Raw genomic sequence first — 19924 nt, 5'->3', positions numbered from 1 at the left:
GAAGGAACTTCAGCTCTTTGGATTTGCTATAAAATTGATAACAAATGGAAAAATACATAATAATTCATATGAAAAAATGATTTATTATTATTTTTTCTAATCCATTGTAAATTAAACATGCAAACTCTTTGCTATTATATTATAACATAATTTCGTAGCAGTTTTATTAAAGTGAGTTACATACTAAAATCACTACGAATTTATGTTAAAACACGATTACAATCTAATATATAATTTAATAGATCTATTCATAATTGTAACTATTGAAATATCTTTAAATACACATATATAGCTTTAAGAATATTCATTATTATTATAAGCCAATATATGTATGATTTAATTTCCTTTAAAAGTTTAAAACAAAAGAATATTTTAATTTTCACAAATTTAAATTGAATTCAAAGTTGTTATATCATTTTCTTTATATCAAATCTTTTAAGCTAAGCATTACCCATAGTATTTTTTCACATCGTCAATATTTTTAGAGGATATTGGCATTGGCTCTTTCTTATTCGCAGAAAATTTCTGTATTCTATAATACGCAATGGTAATTCATACAAAAAAACGATAGGTGGCACGCGGGTAGTTTAGAATGGTAGTAAAGTAGGTAAAGTAACGTAATAATGCCCTTTGGTAATGCCCAATTTTAAGCCGTTTCATTGGTCAACGAGAATGCCTGTTTACTATTGGCCAGTCTGATCTCGCCATTTTATATTGGACATGCTACGGTCCAATAGTATAGCTCTTGTAAACGACAGCAGCAATTCCATTATTCTGATAGGCCTTAAATAATAGATCCAACGGAAAAATTATCCTCTTTTCTCATTTTTATTAAATGAAGTCGGATGGACGCGCGACCAAACGCGACGAACGACCATGGACAAGTAGCAGTCATAGTTTACGCTGGTTTACGCCGTTTACGCTTCGTCGTACTAGTTCGTACATAAAACTTTTTTTGAAATAAGAACGTTGAAATTTGAATTTTCTAATATATTCATTTTAAAGCACTTTATTAACGTACAAAAATTTATTCTATAGTTTATATATACATATGATAATTGAGTGGAAGATTAAACAACGATTATTAGAGAGGGGAAAACTGACGTTAGCATTAACCCCATTAACCGGTATTGGAAAATGATAGTAGCAATTGTGTTAAATCGTGTATTTTATTCACAGTAAAATCATATAAGCATATATATAATAGTGTTTTAAGGAACTATTTTTGTCTTCATTTTAAGACAAGTGAACTTTTAGCCACCTGCATAGACAGGATCAAAATACGCGTGTACATAGTAAATTGTATCAGATTATGGAATTAGTAAATCGAGTGATTAATAGTACACTTGGATGTATGGTGTTTACGGTGTGCATTTTTATAACCTAAGAGCATTGTGTAATACGATAAACGTAAATCTGAATTTATACTGATAACAAATAATTGTACTGAAAATAGTGCATGTTTATTGTATTTGAGTGAAAGAAATTAGAAGATTAAATTAGGGAGAAAGAATTGTACATGTGTATAAAGTTTAAGAAAAAGTGATATCTTTGTTTAATATATAAGAATAGGAGAAAAAAAAGGAGAGGAAGAGTACCCGAATACGTGTTTGTGCGCAGAGATATGAGATATTCGAATGACTTACGACTACTTAAAGTAACAGATTAATGAATATGATTTCTTAAATTACATTAAACGTAATAATAAGGAGTAACACAGCATAACGATAATAAAATATTTAAGCGAGGAAAAAAATTGTCAAACATTTGAGAAAAGAGGAATTTATAATTGAAAAAAGTAGGAAGAGAGAGAAAAGAAGAAAGAACGAAGTATACATATAAAGGTAGGGGGAAAGAGATAGAAGTTTAGGAGTAGGAAAGAAGCGAGAAAGAGGGAATTGTTCAGTTAAATAGACAGACGGACGGAAAGACGGACGGAGACGGGACGGGCGGTTCCCACACTTACTCGTTCCATGCAGCAGCAACAAGTGTCAGAAAGGGAAAAAGAAGCTAGTGTGAGAGAGTGTACGCGCTAAAAACGCTCGAAGACCATACACGTTGTGAATGGTGTAAAAATTTTTGATAGGTATATTAAAAGTGTATTATAACGAGAATGGGCTGTGCAGTGAGTACCACCGGCGAAAAAGAAGCCGCTGAACGATCGAAAAAAATAGATAAAGATCTTAGAGCCGATGGCGAACGAGCCGCCAGTGAAGTTAAGCTTCTCTTACTCGGTAAGTGTATACCCTGGTCTTACCAATTTGTTCTTTTTAATTATCAAAAACATAACAATTTATCATTTTTTTAACTTCAAAGCATCTTCCGTTTCTGTCTCCTTCTGTTTAACACATTTTAAAATGTTGTATATCTATATAATAACAATTCATGCATCACCGATACGTCTTCAATCAACAAATTTAGTTTTCCAATATTTATGACCAATATTTATTTACCTTTCTGTTTATGTACAAAGAAGATTGTTTATTTTTCAATTGGTTATCGATTTTCTTTTGCATGCTATCGTCTACTGATTTTTAATGTAAATCTTCTAAATGATTTGTGTAGTCATTTCGAAGCAATACCGCATTTTGAAAATAATGCGATTTAAACATATTATTTGAAATAGCATCCTTCAAATTTCAATTATAAACTTAAAAAATGTTAATTTTCACAAACGTGTATACGTAAAACGCTGATTTAAGATACAAATGAGTGGCAATAAGCTTGATTCATCAAGCTCTGTGAGTCATCCTAGTCTTCAAAACTACCTTATAATTATAGATCTAGAAATAATGAACTGTTATGCAAAAAATCATTTTTTTTAATAAATGATGTCATAATATCTTTATTATTTTTATTCTCAAGTTGCTTATATATTATTCAGGGGCTGGAGAATCTGGAAAGTCTACTATAGTAAAGCAGATGAAAATTATTCATGAAACAGGCTATAGTAAAGAAGAATGTGAACAATATAAACCAGTAGTTTATAGTAACACTATACAAAGTTTAATGACAATTATTAGAGCCATGGGTCAAGTCAGAATTGATTTTGCAGATCCAAATAAAGCTGTAAGTATAATATAATATATAGATTGTATTGTGTATTATTTGTATTAACATTATAATTATACTGAACTATTTTATTGGTAGTAAGAATTTCTATTAATGCATTTTAATTGTTTTACAGGACATGGCCCGTCAATTTTTCACATTGGCATCAGCCACTCAAGAAGGAGAACTAACTCCAGAATTAGTTTTATTGATGAAGCGACTGTGGCAAGATGCAGGAGTACAGCTTTGTTTTACCCGTAGCAGGGAATATCAACTCAACGATTCAGCAGCATATTATTTAAATGCATTGGATCGTATAGCTCAACCTAACTATATCCCGACCCAACAAGATGTCTTAAGAACACGCGTCAAAACAACAGGAATTGTTGAGACACATTTTTCTTTTAAAGGACTGCATTTTAAGTATGTGTTCAGTCTTATTTATATTAATATATAACTATTTATATTTAAAAATCAATTTTCAGAATGTTTGATGTTGGTGGTCAAAGGTCTGAGCGGAAAAAGTGGATACATTGCTTTGAAGGAGTGACTGCTATAATATTTTGTGTTGCTTTGAGTGGTTATGATTTAGTATTGGCTGAAGATGAAGAAATGAATAGAATGATAGAATCAATGAAATTATTTGATTCAATTTGCAATAGCAAATGGTTTGTAGACACTTCTATAATTTTGTTTTTAAACAAAAAGGACCTTTTTGAAGAAAAAATAATTAGAAGTCCATTAACAATTTGTTTTCCCGAGTATAAAGGTGCTAATATTTATGAGGAGTGTGCTGCTTATATTCAAATGAAATTTGAAAATTTAAATAAGAGGAAGGATCAAAAACAGATATATACACATTTTACATGTGCTACTGATACATCAAATATCCAGTTTGTATTTGATGCTGTGACTGATGTAATAATCAAAAATAATTTAAGTAATTGTGGATTGCTGAGTTAGAATCTTGATAAAAACTTTTCAAAAGAAAGTGCAGAAATCTGATGGCATAGATTTCTCATTTTTTTGGCAAATGCTGTGAACGACTTCATGCGTTAGCATATGTACAATGACAACTAAAAAAGACTGAGCAATAATGTTCAAACAAAATTAATAAGCTTCAAACTGTATTGATTGTATAGTGTCTTCACTAAATTCGTTTTTATACTTTTATGACACATCTGTTTTTTTTTTTTTTTTTTTTTCTTTTAAACTTCAAATTTTAAGCTTTGACGGTATTTTATAAAATTCTTTATAAGAAATATAAAGTCATATATATTTATATATATATGTACAAACAGTTACAATCAATTTTTTTGATAAACAAATCAAATCTAATTGTTTCTCTTCAAAAAAATTGAATTGAATATGTACTCTTCTATAAATTGGAAATCTATTCTGATAATTCTATGAAAACTTTTACTCCAACTAAATCAAAGCTTTCTTAATTTATTAATCTTATAACTAAATTAAAAAATGATGAAATTTTACATCAATTCAGAATGAAAGAGATCTTTTATTTTTTTACTCGATAAGTATTTGATAACTATCATGTTAAGCTTGTATCATGTGTCAATGTTTGCTAATGGATTAATAGTATGGTTTGTATATAAATTTTTTTTATCTAAGCAAACATTACATTTATAGAGAAGCATGGTTTTCATACATACTCAAAAAATGGACTGTACTTTTATATGGCGACGTTAAACACATTTCTTTGTGTTTGAAATATATATTTTCCTTGCATACAAATAACCATGTTTGATTTATACATATATAGATACACACACACGCTTATGATGCTTAATATATAGTTACCTGGATGTGTAAACATCGGTATACGATATACAGTATTTGCTCAAAACCAAAGTAGAAATCTATTTAGCTTATAAAAATTAATTAAACTTTATTGAATTAATTTTAGACAAAGCCAAAAAAAGTGGCAGATTTTAATTGAGAAAATTTGTATATAATACTAAATTATTTTTTATTTGTATTACAGGTAAGTATAACATGCCTTCAATTACTTTAATATATCAATTTAATAATTAAATAATAATTATAACATAGCTTTTATCTGAGTATGTTGTACTATATAAAGGCTTTAACAAATAACCATACTAATTTGAGGGAGATTGTTCTTAAAAACTACCTGATTATATAAATATTTAAATTAATTTAAAATTGGTAAAACCGTATCTCTTAGATAATGACAATACAATACATTTGTGTGATGTTATAATGTCTCGTTGAGTCGGCTTCAGCTGTTCAAAAGTTCAAAAAACGATGCTCTTTAAAGGTCAGGCGATCAGTTTGTTTTATATTGTATATATATATATATATATATCATTTTTACATAAACGTTTTCGCGTCTCTACATTATCTATTTATTTATCATATCTTGAATGTCGTTTAATTCATCCCAATTTCGTTATGGACAATCTCTTGTTCATAACATTAGTATCTTGGGTCATTTAGCATTTAAAGTGCTAAGAATAAATGTTATAGTACTTTGTTCAGGTATTATTTTAATACATTTAAGATATTGCCCAGATTTCTTTAATTGGTTTTACTAAAAATAGCATTTCATTACTCTAACTATAATCATATTTGCATTATTCATGTTATATGAAAAAAGCACTGTTAAGTGTTGACAAATAAGTAAATTAAATTGGGCATTACAGTAAATGTATTGATACATGTAATAACATTTAAATAGTATTTTACTAATATTTATTCATTTAAATAGATCTTGCATGTAACAGGTTTTGTTTATAAGGAAGAATTAACATTGATGATATTCAATCCCAACAAATACTAAAGATTTTTCATAAAAATACTGTCAGGTAATCTGAGTATTGGTCTTACAAATAATACTCTAGAAAACATGAAGTTATTAACCTTTTTTTTAAATATGAATTTTTTATATTTTTCTAGTAGCATAAGGATTGAGTAGTCAAAATAGGTAAATTTGTCAAAAAAACAATGATTTCTACATTTCTACATAAAATGCCCACCTCTTGTCATGCAATTTTAACAAACGATAAGACCTTACAGTTGTAATACATAGTTAATAATTAGGTGAGCTATCATTTTAAAATTAAAAATGACTGAATATTTTTCAATATATCTACAATACAATACAATTTTCAGTAAATATACTAATAAATATACAAAATAGTGACAATTGTATAGGAATGTTATGCCTTTCTTATTAAAATAATACTTCAGTTAACACTAGATTCTTGAAAACAGAAATATAAAAAAAGCCAAAGCACTTGTAATTTCAACAATCTACACCGACGGTTATTTTAATAAATAGATTGATTTTTTATTATACAATTAAATGAGTATTTATTTAATTTTTGAAGCAAGTGGATATAACAAACAATATTCGTCAATCTAGTGTTAACATGGTAATAATTTTATATTCAGTAAATAGTAAATGTTTTAAAATAAGCGAAAAAAAATCATAAGATCTGCTGCGGGTGATTTAATTATTTTAGTAAATTAAAATATATAATATAATTAATGATTATAATTAATTATATTATAATAATTAATACAATTTATAGTTGTGCTTTGTAAACATGATTCTTCTAATTATATAAATGATTTAAATAAAAAATGTTTAAAATATAAAAATATAGTTATTATATTCACCCACTGCAGTTCATACCAAATAAAAAAAAACATTTAATATTTTGCTTGATATTTATAAGGCATACAATTTAAAAAAATCACAGAAAGAACTTAAAATTCGATACAATCACGCATTACAAATGCTTTTACTAAAATGGAAAGATAAATAAATTGATAAGCCTAAACAGGAAACCTATACAGCAATACACACATAATGTGTTGCCACTGTTTATCTTTAGTATACCATTAATCTTAACAATATTTTAGTTTACAATTATTAACAGAACGCCAATTCCGCATTATTTTTATTATAGTTTTTTATTATTAGAATATTCTACTAATTTCTATCATTGTTTTCATAAGAGGTAATAGTTACTGTAATCTATTTGGTAGACTATTAATCATATGGTTTAATTTGAAATATTTCCAAAAATAATTCATCATATGATTATACACATATGTTAGTTTTGGAGAATGTTTGATATGCTTAACTAAAAAACTAAAATAAATTGACTGGCAAAAATAATACATAGCTCAATGAGGATTCCTAGCTGGTATAGGTGGTCCACCACCAACATTTCTTGCAGGTACTGGTGGAGGAATACTAGGAATAGTAGGTAGACTTGGTGGTGGATGTTGTGGAGGTGGTAAAGTTTGTCTTTGTGGCAATGGAGGAGGTATTGAGCTAGGGGGCCTGGCAGACATTTCCTGCATACCTCCAGACTCCATACGAGGTAATGGTGGTGGAGGCCTGGTGGGTGCAGGATATGGTGGATTATTATCCAAAATTTCCTCATAAATAGCAGAGTCTGGAGAAATTCTTTCAGTTTCTATAGGCTCATTAATTCTTCTAATAGTCGATGTCACAACTTGATTAGGTAAAACGCTAATTACGCCTGCCCGTGAACTTGGTTTTTGTTCTTGAATAAGGCTTTTTGGTAATTGAACGGGTCTACCAGGTGGAGATGGTCGAGGTGGAGGCATTCCGTTATTAGAGCCCATTTTAGCTTCTGCGACACATTCGTCAATTTCCAAGTTTTCCAAAAGCTTCATTGGGCTATGTAATGAAGCACTTGGACTTATCTGTGGTATAGTAGTATTGCTACAAAGATCTATTTCTTTCTGAATAAGTTTTGTCCAATTAGGTGATTTTAAAGAAAGTTTGAGTGTCTGCCCACAAACTTGTGTCATACCCTTTTTCGCGGCAGCCAAAGCACACTGACCATCTCTAAAGGTAACCCAAATCGTTTCTCCAACATATCTAACAAGTATTACAACACCAATTTGTGAAAGATCTTGCATTAAAGCATCCATAAAATGGTCATCAAAAATATCATCTTCAGTTTGATCTATTGATCTTACTACTATAGTACCATCTGGAGGTCCTAAATCTTGAATAACTTCTTTAAAAACATTTTCCCGTTTTTTAGCATCAACACAATGAACCTCTATGTCAATAGTAGCTATTACAGGTCTATGATCGCTTTGTTTAAGCTCTGCTCTTCCATAATAAATTAATTTTCCAGGATTCCAATCGCTAGGAAAATCTACTTTATATAATAAAAGTTTAGTTTATTCATTTATAGAAGAAGGATCGTATTTATTGTTACCATAGAAAATTGTATATTTTACTTACCCATATCAGGTATTTGTTTCCGCCGTTTCCACAGTATTCTGTCTGTCCATGCTGGTTGTCGGCATTTTTCACTGGTATCGTAATCATCAGAAAATAAATCATATTTATATGTGGGTGCAAAATTTATAGGCCCTTCTATAAAATTCTTGAAAACGTTTTCCTGATTTTGTTGTACCTTTAACGAAGAAGAAACAAATTTTTTACATAAATGTATTAAGTATATTGAAGATCATAGTAACAGAAAAAAACAAGTATGAAATTAATGAGACTCCACATATTTCAAATTTCATTTTACAAAATGTCGCGCTAGAATTATTGAAGTTCTTATACTACAACCTAGTTTAATATTACTTAAAGAATTTATGCTAATTTTCTAATTAATAAATAGGATAAATTATTTTAGTTTTAATATCTATTAAATCTCGACGTACATACATACTTTACAACTATATTTATGTATAATTACCTTTAATTGATCATATTGCAATATTTGATCAAATTCGTTTCTTTGTATCATTTCTTTCATCTCATCTTTATCCATATCGACCCTATAATTAAAATCCCCACACCAAAATACATAATCATGTGTATTTAATGTCCTTCCCATTGGGAATGAGATCTTTCTTGTAATTTCTGCATAATCAGCATTACGTTCATTAACTTGAGATTGACCAGCGGCAAAATGAGCACAAACAAAGCAAAAGGAAGTAGAATAAAGGACGCATCTAATAGCTGCAGCTCCTTTGTTGCCAGTAGCACCGCCCAATCCAGTTTTAACGCAATCAACAGCTACGTCTCTCAGGTACGGTGCATGTTGCGGTCTTATAAATAAATATAAACAAACACCAACTAATTGCTGATAAGTTACACGAACATATTCAGTATCCCTGGATAAAACCTTTTGTAATTCTTCTGCCCATGCTTTTGCATTATCTGAGCTAGCTGCCATAATATTACTAGCATTTAAATCAACAATTTCTTCAAACCCAATTGCAAATATATCTACAGGATTATTATCATATTGTACTTCAACTAGAGCTGAAATTTAAAACAAAAACAGGTTAATGTTAATATCTGAATATCAATTTTATAAAAATTTAAATGTAATGTATACATACATGGTGATTTTATTGGTGCATCTAACAACCAATCAGCCAGAGAAACATCTTTATAGACTACACTACGAAAATGTTTTCCTCCATTAACATTATAAGTACCTATGCTAACTCTGAGATTCATGCATGCAACATATTCATTAGATCTTTTGCACATTTCTCGTAACATGCTGGGAGGTGCATGAAGCATATTAACAGGGAGCAATAGCCTTGCCCTATCTGCCAACTCTGTATTCAATGTAGAGCCCAGTAACAAAATATCAATAGCTTCTTGTTTATTAGTGTCAAGAAGATTATTTTGTATAGTTCTAGCAGCCGAACGTGCGCCATCCATTAATTTTGAATTTCCTTGAATTGCACCTGTACCGGCATATATTTTGCTAACCTCATTACCATTATTAACCCACATTTGTCGGAATACCTCTTCAAATCGTGAAACTATCTGTTGTTTTTCCAGTAACTTCATTAATGTCAGCTGCTTAGCAAGAATTTCAAGAGCAAAGAATGTTTGTACACAATTAGTTCTATCTAAGCAGTCTAAGCAATTTGTACGAATTGTACCTTTTTGTTCTAGCATAATGTTATTAGCTTTCGCATAAAATAATGAAAAAGAGTCAAAATATTTCTCAACTTTAGTTCTTAATTTGGATAGATTTTTCATATTCCCTCCACGACACTCTTGATGGTAATCAAATAAAATATGAGGTATATCTGTATGCTGTGATAGATTATGGTGTGTTTGAAATAACTGACTCAACATTGCTTCACCTTCCTTACTGCCTATAAGACTGGAACCTAATAAATTAACTATAACTTGTTGGCCATATCTTTCTTTTATTGTAGACAAATGTCTATCGAAAGCTGGTGCAGAAGTCTCAAATCCACGAGATATTTTAACTTTATGAGACCCCACTTGAATTCCTGGCTGCTCCCAAAACAAAGGAACTGAACCTCGGGTTTGTATATAAGATGTAACTTCCTCATCTAAATATATAAGCTGCTCAGTTTCTACAAAGTTAGCAACATGCCCATCATCATTTGTTCCTCTAACATTAAACCTTTTAAAAGAAAGTATATTAGTAGCACAATATTTGATTACCTTATATATATACATCAATTCTATTATTTGAAAGCTACCTGGTACCAGCACGTTCACAGCTTAATCTAGATATTAGAACTGCACGTGCTCGCCTATGTCCCACATAAACAGTTCTGATTTCTATACTCCCACACATTACTTTCAGTAACCAATGACTTGTATCAACATCAAAGCGTAGAAAATGTATGTGTAACATTCGGTTCCTAAATATGATTTTGATTTTGTAAATTAGGTTAAATTGCAATAATATACTTCGTATAAGGTAATGCTAATCACATACCAGAAAAATCTATTGTCTGTTATAGTTGATTTATAGCTTCTTTGGGCACTAAGAGTAATGTCAAGAACATCATTTTGTCCTGCAGTCCAAGAAAAATAAAATGTACCAGAATTCAATACTTTCCTAACTTCAGAAACACGATCTTCGTTGCCTTGAGTATAATGTAGTGGAACAAGCTGAGATTGAGTAATTCTAAACACTTCAGATTCACCAATTTTTCCAACAGAAAAACAACCAGTAACAAGGACAAGGTACAGTAATGTATTCTCTCCTGCATTTAATTGCAAAACACCAAGACAGCCATAAGCATCCAGTGATTTTGTATATTTGATTTTTTCTTTTAAGAATTCTGTCTCTTGAGCAGCTATTTAAATAATAAGTAATTTTATTATTAGGTAGTATATTTAACATATTAAATTAATGTATTAAACATGGTCAATATTATGACTATTATCATCATAATAAATTTAACATTAGTTTATTTATTTATAGTTCATTAGGATTGTATAAAAGATAATAAAACTTACAAAGAACGGCTACTGCTTGAGACTCGAAAAGTACCGTTTCTTTGTGATTCCGTTGTTCTAATATCAAAGAATGTGGATAAGACTGTTGTAATTTTTCATAAACGCGAAAACTTTTACCCATTGCCATTTTTGCTAAGTTTTCGTTTATATCAATCGGTTTATAAATAAAAATAATAGTATTAACTATTATGTAGAAGCACGATAGAGATGTATATACTTTGCAAAAATGTGACAGCCCTGTCAAATTCAGTCAAATATCCAATCATGATAGTCTCGCTCACATCTGCTCACACATCAATCATTGCTCAAGCCTGTGAACTTGCGAAGCTTATTTGGTTTAGCACGTTTGGCACCACACCACCACCATCAGCCAGTCAAAGTTAAAGCCATGTCCACACATATTCGTCCACTTATCCGTCCAGTATAATCCAATTCTACAATTAAAATTTAATTTCAGATTTTAATTTCCATTGTTTCCATTCCTGCATTTTAGTTATTGATTCTACTGATTCTAGTCAATTGATTGAAGATTGAACAATCGGATCAGGAACTAGCTACATAATTGATGGAAAACACACAACTCACTCACTCACTATAGCCGTGTGCAATGCGCACTGGCCGCACTGTATTTAGCAACTATAGCAAGTATATGCATAATATGCTGCAGTTAGGATTCTCGATTCTACTTTCTTTCCTCCTCTGATCTCCTTCAACGTCATATTCACCATAGATAGGTTAATTGTTTTCTTCGCTGAGTTCGCTGCATTAGTATTCAATTAATTGCATTGTTCATCCTTTTTAATTGATCAGCGGAAGAAAATATAAGTGTATGTATAGTATCATATTACCGCCACTATCGCGCTGTTTCTATCTTTTTTTCATCACAAGTTTCCCCTCTATCTACGCATTAATATTATTCTGGGATCTGTTTCTCTTACGTTTGAATTTCAACCAATTTCAACCGAAGTAACCGAACTTTACCGAGTTTAAGTTTTTTTTTGCGTTAATTACAGAATTAACGTAATAATTTTATAAAATAAAAGTTTAAAATAAAATATTTCACAAACTTAATAAAATGAATGTAGCAACAATAAATGCAAGCTTTTATAAAAATGTTTTGCTATTAACAAAAGTAGTCACACCGAGTGATAATTTTATCAAGTGTTTTCGAGAGGTAAATTTTTTATGAATAATGAAATTATGTATAAAATTTTAAAAAACAAATGTATGTTTTATTTAAATTTGCGTAGGACATGTTTATGAAGCCAAATTCAGCAGGGTTTATACATGTATCACATTATTTATTAACTATATATGATCCTGAGGGATTTAAAGCTTTAATTCAATGGCCTCTAAATTATAAAGATACTGAAATTAAATATAGAAATAGTGTAAAAGACTATTTGAACAATATAGCAAAGGAAAATGCTGATGTTGGTTTTCCACATGTACTTTCTTCGCATTTAGTGCATGCAGGAAATACTAAGTTTATAATTATTATGTGGAAGCTGTCTATAGTTACTCTTAGAAGATATTTAAGACGTAACTGTAAGTTTGAATTATTAAACATTTTGAGCAATTATGAAATAAAGTGATAATACATTTTAGTAAAGATTAGTTATTAACTATAAATTTACAATAAATATATTAATTAGCTTATTTCTTATTTAACGTAATAGTAAAATCCTCTTAATAATTATATAAGGTTTTTTATTGTTATTTATGCTGATAACTATTATTTACGAAACTGTATTTATTTTTATTTATTACAGTTACAAATACATATATGTTATTAATAATATTAATTTTTTTCTATATATATAGGTAAGCAGAATATTTTATATTGCCCAAAACCTGGTATTGGTAAGGATATAGCAAAACAGTATTTGGATAACAAAATATTTAAAGCCAGATTGAATACCCAAGACCTGAGGAAAAACCTAGAAAATTTGAAAAATACTGTAGCAAATTATTTACAGTAAGAAAATCCTAAGTTTTATGTTATGGGAAATTGATTTTTTTTGTGATTCAGTGAAGTTAACTGAGCCAAACATAAATCAATTTACCATTATGCATTATCTTTGTATAATTAAACAATAGACAGCATCAAGCTAAACAAAGTATTTTAATATTTTCATTAATTATATTCAGTTGTATGCTTTAGCAAACACCAGGAAATATAAAAGTAATATTTTTTCTTAATTTTTTATGCCTTATAGACAATTTGTTGTTTGTAGCTTTAAAATAAATTAATGAAAAATACAGTGCTTTTTATAAAAAGAAGATAGCTGATTGAAAGTTATGCTATTTGTTGTTTTTCCATAATTGTTTAGAATTCAATAATAATATAGTCTTATTTTAGAACAGAGAAGGGTAAGATTTTTCAAATGAAGGAAGAAATCTTAGAGGAGGAACTATGTTTAAAAAATCTGATTTTTAAAGCACCAATAAATGATAAACAAGTAAAGAAGCAATTAATAAATATAAATAATACAGAAATTGTTCAATGTTAGTTCTCTTGATTATAGGTGTAATTTGTATAAGAAGCTTGATAATAATTAATCACTACCAAACATTAATTTTCAGCATGGAAAGAGAGCTTAAAAAATATGTGCAAACATATAGAGAAAAAAAATCACTTATTACACTATATAGAACATACCATTGATAACATAATTCAAATAAGGACAAATGAATCAAACAGTATAGTAGATGGAAAACAATTAAAAGCAATTATTAAACAAATTTCAGAAATTGCACATGATACTGAAGTAAGTTTAAATCTTTGCTTTTATAATAATGTAAAATATAATATAGTCATTTAATACTTGTTACTTTTTTTTAAGGATGAAATGTCTCATTTATATGTTAATGATAAATTGGTAATAAGTGGGTTATTTTCATTATTTGCAAATTCAATTGAGAAATTGTATAATTATATTAAAATAGAGGGATTAAAAGACTTTTCTCTCTGTCGGCCACAAATAGAAGCAAGTTATGATGACATTAAATTAGCTTCCAATGTGTTACAAAATGTGATTCTCAATACAAAAAATGACACAATAGAAATTAATAATATGTTAAATGCAAAAAAACAAATAGACTTTTATAATGTGGATAAACGTTCAATGTTAAATAACGTTTTAATACCTTCACCACAAATAAGAATAACTGCCAATTATACAGATGAAATTAGTCAAGCACAGCAGCAATTACAAATTACTCCAGTGCATGGTAATAAAAGAATTACAATTATGTGTAATTTGAGGTTTATAATGTGTTAATTTAAGAAGTATCTCTTACAGGTACCTATAAGGCCCTGTTTTCTAGGCATGAAAGAAAATTAAACACCGAAACGCCTACTAAATCGCATAAAAAAAATGTAAGCGTTACGCGAATAAATTTCGATGAATCTTTATCACTGCCTGGTGATTCTAAAAGTCGATCACGCTCTACATTATTTACGGTCAAATCTAATAATAAAATAATAGAAAAATCGAAATATGCACGGCTATTCATGCCGTCATCAAGATTAAACCAGAAAGGTTTGTTTTTATCATTTTTATTTATTTTTTATTTAATGTATAGTTTGGTTAACGTAGCACTTTCTTCAAAATTAGGTGATTGCAGTACAATGTCATTGTTAGCTTTAAAGGGTAATTCCTCTACAATGGGTAGTATCTCTTCATTAAATTTAGATACATCACAAACATATCAACATCTTAGAAAAAATATGTCTACACCTGAAAAATGTAAGTCCAAAACTCCAAATATACCTTTAAATAGAACTGATGAAGACAAGGTACCCAATCAAGGTACCACAATTAAATCTAATCAGTCAGATTTTGATGTTGTAACTGAAATGGAGATTAAGTTTCATCAGAGTGTTTTATATGATTCAAAAAATTCAGAACTGGCCAAGAGTCTAAACTTACAAGTTAATCAAAATAGTGTAAAATCACATGCAAATAACTGTGTCATATCTATTGAAAGTAATATCAATGATATTCCATCAAAGGAAAAAGAGACTACAGAGGTAGATGAAAACAGATTAATGACTAAGGATGAAAAAGGTAGAAGGTTATCTATTAGCGATCTAGTAACACGATATCAACATCTTGTTAAAAATAAAGATTCTCTCAGAAAAAGTACAGATTGTTTAATAAATAACGAGAGAGATGAATAAGCAATAGGTATAATTAAGGGGTGTGTATATTTTATACTACCTTATATACGAATATAATGAAAAATATAGAGTTTGTAAGGATATGGCAAAATAGTATTTAAATAACAATATTTTTAGAGCCAAGCTAGATATTCAAAATCAATGTAAAAAAATTGAAATTATAGTATAACTATTGTATATATTCCTTTATAAACGTGTAAAAACAAATTGTTTATGAGAAAAATACGGGAAAAGCTAATTATTTGAAACTTAGCACTGATCCCTGGGATTTTAAAAATGAAATGATTGGCTGTTCGTATAAGTGTATTGTTGTATTTTTTAATGTTTAGGAAAAAACACGAAGTAAGTCGACATAACTATAGACCTGTTTGTGTTGCCTGTATTGATATTATATATTAATTTAATTTAAGAGTCTTACCATAAAAGTGTATGAGAAGTCGGGGGTAATTAGAATATTTACATTTTTAAATGATACATATTCGGTTTTTTTAACAATATTTGTTGTATATAAATTAAATGAAAAATTGTAAATAAATATTTAAATGTTGAAAAATATTTATTGATTATTTATTTTTGTTTTGCTTAACAAAAAATTATATAATTTATTCATAAGGCATTATAGAAAAGTATTAAATAATTATACTTTTAAATTAAGGAATTATCAATACTTATAATACGATTTAAATATTTCATGTATATAGAAGTGACAACAAACTGGTTGGTGCTCACGTTGCGCACGATGGAAAAAGTAAAATCTCAAAACAGACATCTTATCTTTTTAAAAACTAATTCATTGACCTTGCAGTTAACTTTACTCCATATTCTATAAATCATTTTCTTTCGCAGCTTCGCGTCTATAGTCTAACATCATTGTCCCGTGTCCGTCGCTCTCTGTTGAATCTGGAGAGGAGCGGCAGTAAGCACTAAGCGTTCCGTCACCGATATATGAGAATTTTGTTAACTCTCTGAGACCTTTTTTTCTCGTAGTTCGAATGATTTAACCTTAATATAAATGTTTCTGTAATTTTGGCTATAAATATACTAAAAAGTCAAGTGTAATATATGTATATTGATACATATATACGTATAGTACTGGCCTTTTTAATATATTTTTTTAAATATAAAAATATTTCTCTTAAAACCTTCAAAAAATACAAGAAAAGCTATAATCTGAGTTTTTAAGAAATCCTCATCAGAGAGCGGCAGATCATGGCTGTGTTTCAAAATTCACTGCCAGTATTACGACTACCGGTAGTGACTGAAATTTCTACATTTTATGTCACATATCTTATATATAAATGACATTACTGACTGGTACAATACTGACAGTACTGCCAGTGAATTTTGAAACACGGCCCGGTGTTAAGAGACGCGAATTAGAGCCATTGGAGGAGCGCTGTTTTGGTTGGATTGTTTAATACTGGACTCCGAATTTGAATTGATACATTCGCAATGAGGATGCTACGGTTCAAAGCTCGAGCCAGATGTCGCATGTGCGCCAAGTCCAATATGGCTGTTCACTAATACATGTGCGTTGGGTGTGTTTATTCTTGTGTACATTTGTGTGTTTTGACAGAAGCCAGTATGAAGCTAGCTAACCTCTGCTGAAATTGATGAAACTTTTTAAGTAATAATATATCAATTTAAATTTACAATGAATTGTTCAGTGAGTATGATTCCGATCATAGTAAATTAATCTACAATTCAATAAATTGTAATCAATATTTAATTGTCTATTAAAAATATAGTATAAAATATACATAATTAATAATATTAATATAGCAAATAACCTGTCGATCAAATCTTTTTTTCTCCCTTGCAATGAAGCATTACGTTGTTTTAATAACAATTTTAATTCTTTTATAGTCATAGATCCATAATTATTACTCATTTTGAATTGCCCTCCAATTGTTCAAACTATTTACCGCCATATTGGACTTGGCGCACATGCGACATCTGGCTCGAGCTTTGAACCGTAGCATCCTCATTGTTAAAATCCAGCAAACAATCCAAAGTGTCAAAAGGCATAACGTGCCGCGTGTTTATAAAGACCGATATTTTCAGTTAGAATTAAATTAATTTTCGTATAAATATATTATATGTTACGTAAAATACAACATAATATTAACACAATTACGGCTAAAAGCATCGGTCCTATAGTCAGACCCTACTCCTAAGCTGATTATGACAACTCCATAATGCAAACACAGCCTGCATGAATTGAATGTGTATTGCACTGAATTATCAGCGCGAAATATGAACTGGTACAAAGTTTAAATCAGTCGACTCTTTAAAATTTGCCAATCATATCAAGTATTTTGCTAAATGCTGAATCTTCAACACTGTAGTTATTGGGCGTATTCGATTAAAACTCACCAGTCTGAGCCACTATGTAAAATATGCTTATAATTATCTAATTTCAGCCAGTTAATCAATCGTACTACGCGTATTTCATTCAACGGGTGAAATTAGTGATAAGACCGCTGCATAATATTGAGTAAACTGAGTTTAGCTGAGTTGACCGAATACATCTATACATCCCAATATCCAATGTGAATTGTGGAGCTTGTGATGAGAATTAAGAAAAAACGCTACCAGGTAGTCCAGGTACTACCAACGGTACGGTGTACGCCAATGAGGAATGAGGTTACCTTATCTAGTTTAATTTTCTGTTTGCTGTTGAAAGCTATTGGCAGCCCTTACTTAATAAGTAACTAAGTTGTGAATGGGGATGAAGGAAGCGACGAATGCCTACCGCCGAATGTTTTGCATTATTTCTCGGTGATGTCGTGAAAATTGATATTTTTAAAGTAACTGTTGGACGATAAATGAGGGCTGTTGGTTAAGATGTGCTGGGATTTATTAAAAATGGAACAGAGCATTTTCGAAAAGGACAGGCTACGGTAATATCGGTTGAAAACGTCGAGAATTTGCACAGGATCACCTTTGTCATGGACATGCAGGCTCCAAATGGTTCGTGCATGATTTCTTCAATATTTGCAACTCTGTTGTTCTCATGAGTGTTTTTTAACTGGAGTATTTGTTGCATGAGTACTCGTTGGCTTAAGAGCCTTTAATTTCAAATATGATTTTTATAGTTTACTACAAGTAATATTTAATTAAAGGTTAAATGAAATTTGATATTTTAAATTACAGCGTCCTTACAGCGCTTATATACAAATATCGTATTTGTTCGATTGCTATGCTTTATACGCGGTTAAATTGTAATCATTATTACCATATTAATGTAACTACTGTATTTGACGAAACTAAATTAATCTAATAAGAGAATTGATCATTTTCTTGTTGGGTTAACCATAATATTTATAATACGTATTACTTTGTGTTATTATTTACAAAGAATTGAACCTTACAGATTTTTACATAAAATATTAGAATTTTGTGCATGATGCATGGAGTAACATTATAATCATTGTACAAATGTAGGAATGGATATTTGTATGAATTCAGTGTATGCATCCATCCCTGGATTACCAGAGCTAGGGATGGTATGGATGGGAGACATGATGGTACATGGTGAGCCAACTCATGAGCTAATGTTGGATCCTCGTCAAGGAGAAAGCCCTTTCTTTTCTCATGGATCACATCCGTATGAGGATCTAAGAAATCAAATTGCACCAACTACGATGGTAAGGTATCTGCCATCACAATTTCCTACTGAGTGCTCTGAGCCTGATGAAGCTATGGAAGCAGTTGATTCACAAGAGATACAAAATGTGAGAAAATGCTATAAATTATCTGTTAAGCTACAATAATAGTATTTATTATTAATATTTTTTACAGGAATATGACCCTCAGATAGAAAGACAGGATATGCAGGAATATTTAACATTAGAAGATTATATGGGAGACGAAGAACGTGAGCAGATTGTAAGCAATGCTGCAACTCAAACTACTCAGGACAATCGTAATCGTAAAATAAAGCCCATTAAACATCCTGGGCTTGTATTAAAGACACCTATTGCGTATCAGCCACACACTGATTTAAATTTTATTCCCATTCGTAAAGATGGTATAGGTAAGCGTTATAAATGAATTTAACTACAAAATTTCACATATAATTACTTCTTTTGAGAATAAAATATACCTTAACTTATAGCTGTTTGTGAAAAGTGTGGAGCGATTGGTGTAAAACATGCTTTTTACACCAAAGAGCGTAGATTTTGTAGCAGGGCTTGCGCAAGATCATCGGAACATACCACTCTTACAGCTGATTCTACTTACAGCCCATCTCACTCATCCGATCAATCTTCTTCTACAAATTCTACTTCGCCTACTGATACAAAATCAGTTAAACATGTAAGCAAAATTTTAACTCTTAATAAGGATGATGTAAGATTGGTATTTTTTAAATTTTTATCTTTTAG

At 29.8% G+C, this 19924-nt stretch overlaps 3 protein-coding genes across 4 annotated transcripts; 2 read left to right on the top strand and 1 right to left on the bottom strand.

Annotated features, from left to right (window-relative positions):
- The first annotated feature begins 442 nt into the window (after positions 1 to 442).
- On the top strand, positions 443 to 4287 carry Galphai (G protein alpha i subunit). The gene is made up of 4 exons (XM_066736758.1): positions 443 to 2234; positions 2885 to 3069; positions 3188 to 3474; positions 3537 to 4287. The coding sequence occupies exons 1-4, from the start codon at positions 2114 to 2116 to the stop codon at positions 4012 to 4014; spliced, it is 1071 nt and encodes a 356-aa protein (XP_066592855.1). The 5' UTR covers positions 443 to 2113; the 3' UTR covers positions 4015 to 4287.
- Positions 4288 to 4624: 337 nt separating this feature from the next.
- On the bottom strand, positions 4625 to 11886 carry Synj (synaptojanin). 2 transcript variants are annotated; one of them, XM_066736755.1, is made up of 7 exons: positions 11351 to 11886; positions 10824 to 11187; positions 10582 to 10746; positions 9448 to 10502; positions 8796 to 9367; positions 8330 to 8504; positions 4625 to 8243 (listed from the first exon to the last, which is right to left on the bottom strand). In XM_066736755.1, the coding sequence occupies exons 1-7, from the start codon at positions 11475 to 11477 to the stop codon at positions 7228 to 7230; spliced, it is 3474 nt and encodes a 1157-aa protein (XP_066592852.1). In that variant the 5' UTR covers positions 11478 to 11886; the 3' UTR covers positions 4625 to 7227. The 2 variants fall into 2 exon arrangements, with proteins under 2 accessions (XP_066592852.1, XP_066592854.1); XM_066736757.1 differs by having other exon boundaries at positions 4625 to 8240.
- A 421-nt stretch (positions 11887 to 12307) lies between these two features.
- dgt6 (dim gamma-tubulin 6) lies at positions 12308 to 15991 on the top strand. Its single transcript, XM_066736260.1, has 8 exons — positions 12308 to 12524; positions 12601 to 12898; positions 13175 to 13328; positions 13713 to 13858; positions 13937 to 14121; positions 14197 to 14584; positions 14656 to 14895; positions 14971 to 15991. The coding sequence occupies exons 1-8, from the start codon at positions 12426 to 12428 to the stop codon at positions 15534 to 15536; spliced, it is 2076 nt and encodes a 691-aa protein (XP_066592357.1). The 5' UTR covers positions 12308 to 12425; the 3' UTR covers positions 15537 to 15991.
- The last annotated feature ends 3933 nt before the right edge of the window (positions 15992 to 19924 follow it).

Source organism: Prorops nasuta, unplaced genomic scaffold, assembly GCF_024137725.1.
Source record: "Prorops nasuta isolate Cenicafe-Biocafe unplaced genomic scaffold, Cenicafe_Pnas_1.2 PNAS00015, whole genome shotgun sequence".
Lineage (NCBI taxonomy): Eukaryota > Metazoa > Arthropoda > Insecta > Hymenoptera > Bethylidae > Prorops > Prorops nasuta.
Note: the sequence above shows the minus strand (reverse complement) of the source record. Positions and strands in the feature narration are given on the sequence as shown.

What these genes read in the sequence shown, in the direction of transcription:
- dgt6 (XM_066736260.1), top strand. Translation starts at nt 12,426, where the DNA reads ATGAATGTAGCAACAATAAATGCAAGCTTTTATAAAAATGTTTTGCTA. An exon ending in ACTGTAGCAAATTATTTACA is followed by an intron (nt 13,329 to 13,712) that starts GTAAGAAAATCC and finishes GTCTTATTTTAG; the next exon opens with AACAGAGAAGGGTAAGATTT. An exon ending in AAATTGCACATGATACTGAA is followed by an intron (nt 14,122 to 14,196) that starts GTAAGTTTAAAT and finishes CTTTTTTTTAAG; the next exon opens with GATGAAATGTCTCATTTATA.
- Synj (XM_066736755.1), bottom strand. Translation starts at nt 11,477, where the DNA reads ATGGCAATGGGTAAAAGTTTTCGCGTTTATGAAAAATTACAACAGTCT. An exon ending in TGCACCAATAAAATCACCAT is followed by an intron (nt 9,368 to 9,447) that starts GTATGTATACAT and finishes TTTAAATTTCAG; the next exon opens with CTCTAGTTGAAGTACAATAT. An exon ending in TGCAATATGATCAATTAAAG is followed by an intron (nt 8,505 to 8,795) that starts GTAATTATACAT and finishes TCTTCGTTAAAG; the next exon opens with GTACAACAAAATCAGGAAAA.
- Galphai (XM_066736758.1), top strand. Translation starts at nt 2,114, where the DNA reads ATGGGCTGTGCAGTGAGTACCACCGGCGAAAAAGAAGCCGCTGAACGA. An exon ending in AGTTAAGCTTCTCTTACTCG is followed by an intron (nt 2,235 to 2,884) that starts GTAAGTGTATAC and finishes TATATTATTCAG; the next exon opens with GGGCTGGAGAATCTGGAAAG. An exon ending in TTTAAAGGACTGCATTTTAA is followed by an intron (nt 3,475 to 3,536) that starts GTATGTGTTCAG and finishes ATCAATTTTCAG; the next exon opens with AATGTTTGATGTTGGTGGTC.